The 9,870-nt window shown below is 29.9% G+C and overlaps 1 protein-coding gene across 1 annotated transcript in view; it reads right to left on the reverse strand.

Annotated features, from left to right (window-relative positions):
- LOC111634525 (transcription initiation factor IIA subunit 1-like) overlaps positions 1 to 7,186 on the reverse strand; it is a 55,681-nt gene extending 48,495 nt beyond the window's left edge. The window contains exon 1 of the mRNA XM_023379324.1: positions 7,021 to 7,186. Coding sequence (XP_023235092.1) covers positions 7,021 to 7,038 — 18 coding nt within the window. The 5' untranslated portion in view covers positions 7,039 to 7,186. The remainder of the gene's footprint in view (positions 1 to 7,020) is intronic.
- Positions 7,187 to 9,870: the final 2,684 nt, after the last annotated feature.

Raw genomic sequence — 9,870 nt, forward strand, 5'->3', positions numbered from 1 at the left:
CTATTTAAAATCCTGATAGTTACAATAAATAGAAAAATTGCTGTAATGAAATCATCAAAAGTCTATAAATGAATGAAATGAAGCATCAGTAAAAAAGTAAATAAAAATTTCTATTAAAATCAGGTATAATGGAAAAAATTTAAAAAATAATAATAATATTAATTAATATCATAAAAACTTGGAAGAAACAAAAATACTGTTTAATTCTGGTAACCAAAAAACATTTATTAAAAATCGAATGTATATTATTGTGATATCACAATGCCAAGCTGAAATTTTTAATCATATTTTAGTTTTAAAAAATCATGACTTCTGGTTCAAATTGGAAGTTCATATATAGTTAATCAAGGCTTCTGGCTCCTAAGCTTTCCATATCTGGTCTCAATTTTCATTTATCTAATTCCATTTTTAAGAATAACAAATGACGGACAACAACGAGAATGTATAGATCTGTAATTTGAAAATTGTAGCCCAATAAACAAGCTGTAACCGGTCAAAAATGATGGAAGAAGAAATAAACCCATCAATCATTTGGTAAAATAGCTATTTTTTAACACAAACTAAACAATGAGAAAAAAAACTCAAAAATTTTGCTCACTAATAAATTTTTGTAAAGAAATTGCCAGTTTTACTAAATGGCAATAACAAAAACTAAAATAATGCAATTAACATAAAACAACAAAAACCCTTTACGATGCAGTCTTTTTAAGCGTCTAACATTTTCAGTCTACTTTATTTTACTACCTCAGGAAAAAATCTAATATGATTTATAACAAATGAAACCTATTGTATAATACTTTTTAAAAAACTTTTCTTTTACAGCTAATGCACATGTCTAGTATCAATAACTGCAATCATCTTATGAACCAAGAGTGAATAGACAAATAAATACAAGCATAACACAAAAAACACAAACAAAAACCAGCTAGTTATAATACTAATAATAACATGAAAATTTAGCCATATAATAATAGGCATATAGTTTTATCTTTTATATATATAGTTATATATATATATAAAAGATAAAACTATATGCCTATTGCTATTCTAATTTATTAAAAAACAAGTACTGTCTTTTATTACAATCTACAAATTACTGATGAAACTTTGAATTCAAAGTAAAAAATACATAATAGTAAAATTAATATTAAATAAATAATAGAACTCTCAAAAAATTTATTAGTTTGTTTATAAAAAGTCAGTTATTTTGGTTTGTTTTGCATAGGTTTTTTTACTTTTAACTCTGCTAAATTACTGGCTTGATTGTAAGGAGAGTTGAAAACCAACAGATATCAGAATGTCTAGAAATGAGACTTACAATCGAGCTAATGATGATGCTGCGTAACATGATTGCTGAGGTGAATGCCTTTGCATGGTGTTACAGAACAATGACAGAGGTTGAGCAGAAAGAACAGGAACAAGCCATGATTAAAGGCTTAATTATAGGTATACAAGAAATGCTGTGTCATGGTGAACTCATATAAGAAATTTTTAGCTCAGATAACTCACTATTGCTTGATGAGTTTTCAAGCCATTTTGTGTCCAAAGAATTTGCACTATGCAAACATAAGTGATATAATTTTTGCCACCCTGTATGGAGAAGAGAAAACATATTTAAGCTTAGACAGCAATTATCAAAAGATACTAAATAGAATTTCTGCACACAATTAAGATGAGTGAACTTCTGGATGGAAATGAGCTCATTGTATTTTAATTGAATAAAACAATCAATTTCAATAGGTTCCTCTATTACTTCTACATTACCAAATCAAGGAAAATGAAGATATTAAGCATCATATTGTTGTGGTGATGATGTTAAAATAGAAATACAATGCTTCTTGTGGATTTGATTGACCATACATAATATACAAAAGTTGAAAGAAAGAAAAAAAAAATATTTGGTACCTTAACTATAAATACTCCACAAAACTGCTTGTTAAGGAAACTAAATACAAAAAATTTGTATTTCAGTAAAGATGCAATAGTCCTTCATGATAGCTAGAAGCCAGTTCAAAATAATATAGATTTCATAAGACTCATTGATACGTTAATTACTCCAGTTTAATTTTATTCATATACATATATATACTGTACTGTACATACAACATACATACATACTGTATATATATTACAGTATATATAATGTCAATTAAATTTAAATACAGTATAATTTTTTTCACTTAAAAGTTAGGTGAATGAATGATAATCGTCTAAATATTATAATTGTTCTACTCAGGTGAAAATCTCGGAGTGGTCGTCATTAATCCGTTGACAGTGAGACCGGAACAGAGAAGCTCTCCCAGTTTGGCATTCGTCGCTCCCTCCGACAAATTCTGGAGCAAAGACGATGTCTTGGTGAGCACCCCAAAAAGAAATTATACCGTCGACGACTATCGTCAGTTTTTTGAAGACATCAATTACACGACGGGATGGGAAATGTGGAAGGATGTCCGTGGACTCATTCACAACATGACTCCTCCAGGAGTCGAGATACATTGTTTACACGGAGCAAACGTCAGCACAATTGAAAGGTAATCTTTTATTATTATTAGTATTATTAGATTATTTGTTAAGTTGGGAGAAATATATAAGGTAATTCATGGTCTTAAAAATTCACTCAATATAAAGACAGCACTATCAGAAACTTGGTGATGTCCATTATCTTATTTATGTGAGCAACAATCCTTTTGTCTTTACTCTTGCCCAAAATTGGGAGAGATACTTGCATGTACATTNTGCATTGTTTCAATTGAAATCACTTTTCTGTTGTTTTAGAAACCTTGATTTGCACAACACTTGAATAAATGTAAATACCCTGCACTGTGTTGATGTACCTAATAAACAAGGAAGCAAGCCTAATCCAACGCTCTGTACTTCAGATATACTGATAATATATTCTAATAACACTAATATACTATAAAAATAACATATTGTCATTGGAAACGGCAAAAGAGTGGAAACATCATTCGCACTTGTTCGTAGAAAGTCCATTGGTTGCATCACGTAACTGCCGAACGGAAAGTCCGTTGTCCGCAACCAGTCCGTTGCTCGAGTGACGTAACGGCCAAACAGAAAGTCCGTTATTCGCAGCGTCCGTTATTCGAGGCGTACGTTATACGAGGCACCACTGTATATAGATAGATTAATAAATATTTATATAATTTTAATTTTTTTAATATGTCGTTTTAATATCAAAGTCAATAAAACCAATGTTTTAGATAATTGTAATCTTTTTTACTCAGTCTCATAATGTTATCGGTCAGTTATTATTATCAGTTTGTCAATTGCACAGTGATTACAATAAGAGATTATACCATGTTTATTATTAATTAAAATACCCACTCAATTATGCTTCCGTCAGCTTCTAAATCGCATATTGGATGTAAATCTGGCGTCATTTTTTCGATCCGGTTAAAGTAAATATCACTTTCACTAAATAAACCTGACAAGAAGTTGCATAAAATAATCAAGTTTTAAAATAAAAAAAAAGCATAGTGAATATAAAAATAATCATAGAAACTGCACTTATTTGAAAAAAATTTTAAATCTCAGTGAAACAATGAAGAAAAATTAACTTTGTAAAATCTGTTCTTATGAATGTATTTCAAAACTATCTACTTAGAAAATATAGTATTATTAATTATTCATGTTTAAACAACTATAAAATTATATAAAGTCATGAAACCACATTACTTAAAAAAATGTAGTCTTATAATTTTAATGCATTTTTACAACTAAATTATCTTCAAATTACAGAAATCTTATCATTTACCAGCTTCAGTTTATGAATACAGATATGAACTGAAATTGATTTAAGACAGACTGAAAACATTTTTTAGTAAATAAATAGTTGGGTTACCTAAAGAAGCAGTTTTACTTTATTTTATGATCAGTTATAACTACATTATACTCATTTATTCTTTTTTTTACAAATAATCCAAACATTATTCTAACAGATTTTAATATAGATTTAAAAGTACAGTAGACCCCCCTATAACACGGGTTCCTATAGTTCGGATTCCTATATCACAGCGAAAAAATTGTGACAGTATTCGTACAAACATGCTAAAAAAAACTCCTATAATTCAGTAAAACGTCATCGCAAACTCGTGTTGCAACAGGATTAGTCAAATCTAGACCAATAGTGAATATTGCACAAACTGCTGAGTTTAAACGAGCAGCGGACCTACTAAAAACCATTTATTATTTAATGTCTATAAAAATTATATTTATATTAATGATGTCTCCAAAATTCAGCGAATTTTTCGCAAAAAAAATAATTTATCAGGAAGCACGCGAGCACCATTCGATGACAATCTCCACGACAAAAACAAGCTTAAGCAATGGCGTAGTCGAACGGTGCACGCTCGGTAAGTAATCCTACAATTTTTTGTTTATAGCATAGTTTATATGGATTATTCCCAAAAAATTATACGTATTTTGGAAATGTTGAGTCGAATTAGTCTAGAATCGATTAATTTTATGGAAGAAACCTTTCAAACAGCCGTANTATTCTTTTACATGCTACATTTGTATTGAAATTACTTATGAATTTATTTGATTTTTTTTTATAGGTATTAATGTATTTGCTTTCCTTTGTTGGATTACTTATGTTCGTTTAAACATTGATAATCAGAGTGGTGTTAAACTCTATTTAGTGCTTGTTTTTTTACAATGTCTTCCATTAAAAATGATTCTATATCCATCATAAGATTGTCTTCATCTCTATGTTAGAACAAAATCAGATAGGCTGACCATAACATTTAAAATCCAACTAGAGAGACATTTCAGAATTGGGGAAAAGGAGGTCTAAAACTGATTTGAACTTTGGCTAATTTTTAAAAATTTCTTGATTTATTGGTGTATAAATTGGTGATTTTATATTTCTGTTTTTATATTGCTCTATTAATAAAACAGCTCTATTCAGGGATAGATTCTTGAATTGGTATACCCTAGAATCAAATACTAAAAATTGGGGATGTCTGCTCACCATAAATAAGATTAAAACATTAGCCTGACTGACCGAAAGCCTAATGATCATTCAGCATGGGTGAAAATGGCTGCATTTAGTAGAGTCAACAGTTGAAACTGATCAAATGTGTTTCAGTCGGTAGTTGTTACATAGTTATATCTACTGAACGATGAGTATGTCTTCAAGCAGGAAGCAACCATCATTGGTCAGTTGCAGCTAGCGATAGGTAGTGTAAATGAAAGATGCTACCAAATGTGACATCAAAACATCAAACGTGTTCTGAAACAGCACTACTGTAGAGGGCTTCAGTAGAGAAATACTCAACTGTTGAGTCTGCTGAATGCAGCCAATGTTTGCTTTTGTAGTTTCTTGCTGGATATTGGTTTTATGTGGAGTAATTATTTAAAACATTAGAGAGGTTGAGGTGCACGTTTTATACGTGTAAACGTGTACGTGTGACGTTCGGCGCCGCTTTCCCGTAAGCCTAAAAGTTTGACAATGGTGTTTGGATAGTCGGTGGAATCACGCTCGACATTCCAAACACCATCGTCAAACTTTTAGGCTTACGGGAAAGCGGCGCCGAACGTCACACGTACACGTTTACACGTATAAAACGTGCACCTCAACCTCTCTAATGTTTTAAATAATTACTCCACATAAAACCAATATCCAGCAAGAAACTACAAAAGCAAACATTGGCTGCATTCAGCAGACTCAACAGTTGAGTATTTCTCTACTGAAGCCCTCTACAGTAGTGCTGTTTCAGAACACGTTTGATGTTTTGATGTCACATTTGGTAGCATCTTTCATTTACACTACCTATCGCTAGCTGCAACTGACCAATGATGGTTGCTTCCTGCTTGAAGACATACTCATCGTTCAGTAGATATAACTATGTAACAACTACCGACTGAAACACATTTGATCAGTTTCAACTGTTGACTCTACTAAATGCAGCCATTTTCACCCATGCTGAATGATCATTAGGCTTTCGGTCAGTCAGGCTAATGTTTTAATCTTATTTATGGTGAGCAGACATCCCCAATTTTTAGTATTTGATTCTAGGGTATACCAATTCAAGAATCTATCCCTGAATAGAGCTGTTTTATTAATAGAGCAATATAAAAACAGAAATATAAAATCACCAATTTATACACCAATAAATCAAGAAATTTTTAAAAATTAGCCAAAGTTCAAATCAGTTTTAGACCTCCTTTTCCCCAATTCTGAAATGTGTCTCCGGTTGGATTTTAAATGTTATGGTCAGCCTATCTGATTTTGTTCTAACATAGAGATGAAGACAATCTTATGATGGATATAGAATCATTTTTAATGGAAGACATTGTAAAAAAACAAGCACTAAATAGAGTTTAACACCACTCTGATTATCAATGTTTAAACGAACATAAGTAATCCAACAAAGGAAAGCAAATACCTATAAAAAAAAATCTAATAAATTCATAAGTAATTTCAATACAAATGTAGCATGTAAAAGAATAATTTAATCAAGTAGACATATGTAAATTATTATTGAAATAAATTAACTGTTTGCTCATTCATTAAACAATTTTGGAGAATATTAAAAAGAGTTTTGTGTGATCAAATTTCATTTTCAATTTAAAAAGTTTGAAACTGAAATATCATTACGACGACATTACTGACAGAATTCATTATTAATTTTATAATAATAGATAATAAACAAGCGTGGAAAGTATTATTTGACATGAAACATATTTTGAAATCAAACATTGTCAGATATATCACCGAAGTTACAAAAATTAATTCCGACATATTTCATTGTTCACAAAACATATGTGCCTCTAAATACCTATTAATTTTAATGGATAAAATGAAATTGAAGAGATTAATTTTTAAAATGAAATATCCTGAAGAAATCTGTATTTTTCACTGTACGAAAGTTATTTTATTTGTTGGAAAAAAATATGAATTTCATTATTTCCATGTCAAAGGTCACTGTCGCGCCATCTTTAATTAAACGTATTTTAGAATATGTTTTTTCTTTGGTTTCGACTTATTTATTCACTTACCACGCTCGATGCGGCCATTTATATAACACTCAAAATAACTAACTTTTTCTTTAACAATCGGCTTACACGAGGCCACAGCTAACGGCGGTCGACTTTCTGCCTTTATATAGCAACTGTGGAAGAACGTCCTTCGCTTCACTTCGGTTGTTGACGTCATAAAAATTGTAAAGCGCTCCCTCGTGTAAAAGATTCTCGTAACTGATATTCATCAAATTTTTAAATTATACTATAATCTTATCGAAATAATCTAAAATCAATAAATTATAATGCTTATTTCTAAAAACTGGTTAATTGCATGCTTAATTTTTATTAAATGAGTTTCAAACTGGCAATTTGCCATGTTAATTAGCTGTTTTACACGTATAAATTAAATATTTATTATAATAATACCCGAACTCTTCAATAAAGATTGTGTTATATATTTCGACAATAAAATTTCATAATTATTGGGATACATAGGGACGGATATACATATATAGGGGCGGATCTACATAGGAACTAATAGGGCTCAAGCCCTGGGCCCTAAGTTTCAAGGGCCCACAAAAATTGAATTATTATTACAAGTTTTTAATACTTTTTCATTAACAATGAGCACTATCGTATAGTAAAAAATAGTTAATATTAATACTGTAATATAGTAATAATGAATTTTAAACCACCGTTTAAAGATTCTTAATCTAATAAAAAATGGGGCCCCATTGGACTTCAATAAGCCCTAAGCTCCGAAAAACCTAGATTTGCATCTGGGGATAGAGTAACTTATTTTTCATATATCAGTTTAAATATTTGATAATACTATGCATTATTTAGTATTTACATTTGCGATATATAATGGATTCATTGCAATTTGTTTTAAATTATTTATTTTAATCGTGTGTACAGTACCAGTAATCTGCCTAAAATTGTTTTGATTTGATTTAAATCAATTCGCTAATTCTTTTAAATTCACACTTTAATTATTATACGGTTATTATATTAAAATTCAAAAAAGTATGAAAACATATTTCATTGTTTGTTGGGAAATCAATATGTCGAACTTAATAAACTCAATTATAAAAGTTATTTATATACGTGATTTTAACTCTGTTTAAAAAAATAATAATTAATGTAAGGGTTAACTAAACTTTTGTCAAGCAAATTATCAGTTAATAAAAAATTTATTAATGTTTAATTAATGCATAGCAATTAATTTAAAACTGACCGGTAAATCTGCTTGACAAAAGTAAATTTAACAGAAAGTGATTTTTTTATACTATATATTTCTTTTAGATATATATAATTCTTGAATCTAAAATCTGATTTTTTTTTAATTCAGTCATCAATAAATTAATCCTCTATCATTTTTTATCATAACTTATCATCTTAATAAATCAAAATCGATACTATCATGAAACTCAAAACCTCCTGCAATATTATTCTTGCGATTAAATTATTGATCTATTACTTGAGAATTCAGCGTTTGAATTCGATCTGAATCCTATAAATTTTTAAAGACTAATTTCAATTCAAACATTGGTAAGAATTGGATATTGTTTTCCATTCTTCGCAATGCTGATCGAACCTGCTATGATAACATTGATGGCCTAAACGGTTAAAGCGTCAACCTACCGCTCTCGGAGACTCGGAATTGAATCCAAGTAAGTAATTCCCCAGAAAATTTTATGGAAGGTCAGTCCTGGATTGTTGGGTTCAATCTTTCATCATCTGTTCATCTCGATTGTAGGCCTGACCAAATCTATGTTCAGTATGAAAAAAATAAAAACCTTCTTATTGCTCACAAGTCAGATAATCCAAAAATAGAAAAAAACGTATGATTTTTCGTAATAACTGTAGTATTACGTAGACATGTAGTGTATAATGTATGAATGTTTCTCGTCGAAAACTTAATTCACAACATTGTTTTTCTATCTTACAATAATTAGTTTCAAAAAATTTGGGCAAGTTTAAAGCTAAATATTTATTATCTCTTTTGTAATCTTCCTTTTGTCAACATGGAGGGTCTACAAGTATTCCGAGAAACATCGAACAATAGAAAATACACAAGGACTGGTAAACATTAGTTCTAAATTATGCCGCTACGGCGAACAGCGCTAATAGCGGCAACTGATTTGTCTTTGTTTCAGTGCTTCGTTGTCTTTGTTGAAAATGGAATGCAGTATATGCAATTTAAAGTACAAGTATACGCAAATTTTAAGTAAATATGTGAAAGGAAAGCATTAAAAAAAGGACTTTAACAGGAATCATGAAGTTATAAAATTATTTAAATGTAATCTGTGTTCAGATGAATTTCATAAAAAGAAAAATGAAGTATTGTTACACTTCAGAGAGCTACATGATATTACTGTCCTATATTTTATTATAATCAGACATTTAATTCATTTAGTGATTTTAAGGAATGGAAATAGAAATAGACGTTTTTGAATGAGTGGTTCAGAAATGAACATTAAGCTTAATAGTTCTATATAATTAAAGTCGATAGATATTCACGTTTTTCATGAACTATAGAGGGCGCTGCATTTTTACAAAATGGCTACTTTATTTGAGTCGCTTTGCAACTAGTAATGTAAAATAAATCATATATTACTATCCGATATAATGATATATGCTGCATGTAGCTGTTTATCGAAAAATTTTATAGAAGGAGAACAATTATTGCTAGCTGGATACGTCATTATGTGGTATCGAAACAAATGAGCGATATTGTTCTATACATATTTGTGCCCTTTGTGTTAAAAAACATCTGTTTTGACATTGTCCTATCAGGGCCGGATTTGCACGTAAAAAGCTATGTAAATTGTTGCTTAGGGCCTCGAACATTTATACAAAAAAGAAAATTGAAGTCAAATTTTG

Source organism: Centruroides sculpturatus, unplaced genomic scaffold (assembly GCF_000671375.1).
Source record: "Centruroides sculpturatus isolate CEXI.00-Female unplaced genomic scaffold, Cexi_2.0 scaffold75, whole genome shotgun sequence".
In the NCBI taxonomy this organism is placed as follows: Eukaryota; Metazoa; Arthropoda; class Arachnida; order Scorpiones; family Buthidae; genus Centruroides; species Centruroides sculpturatus.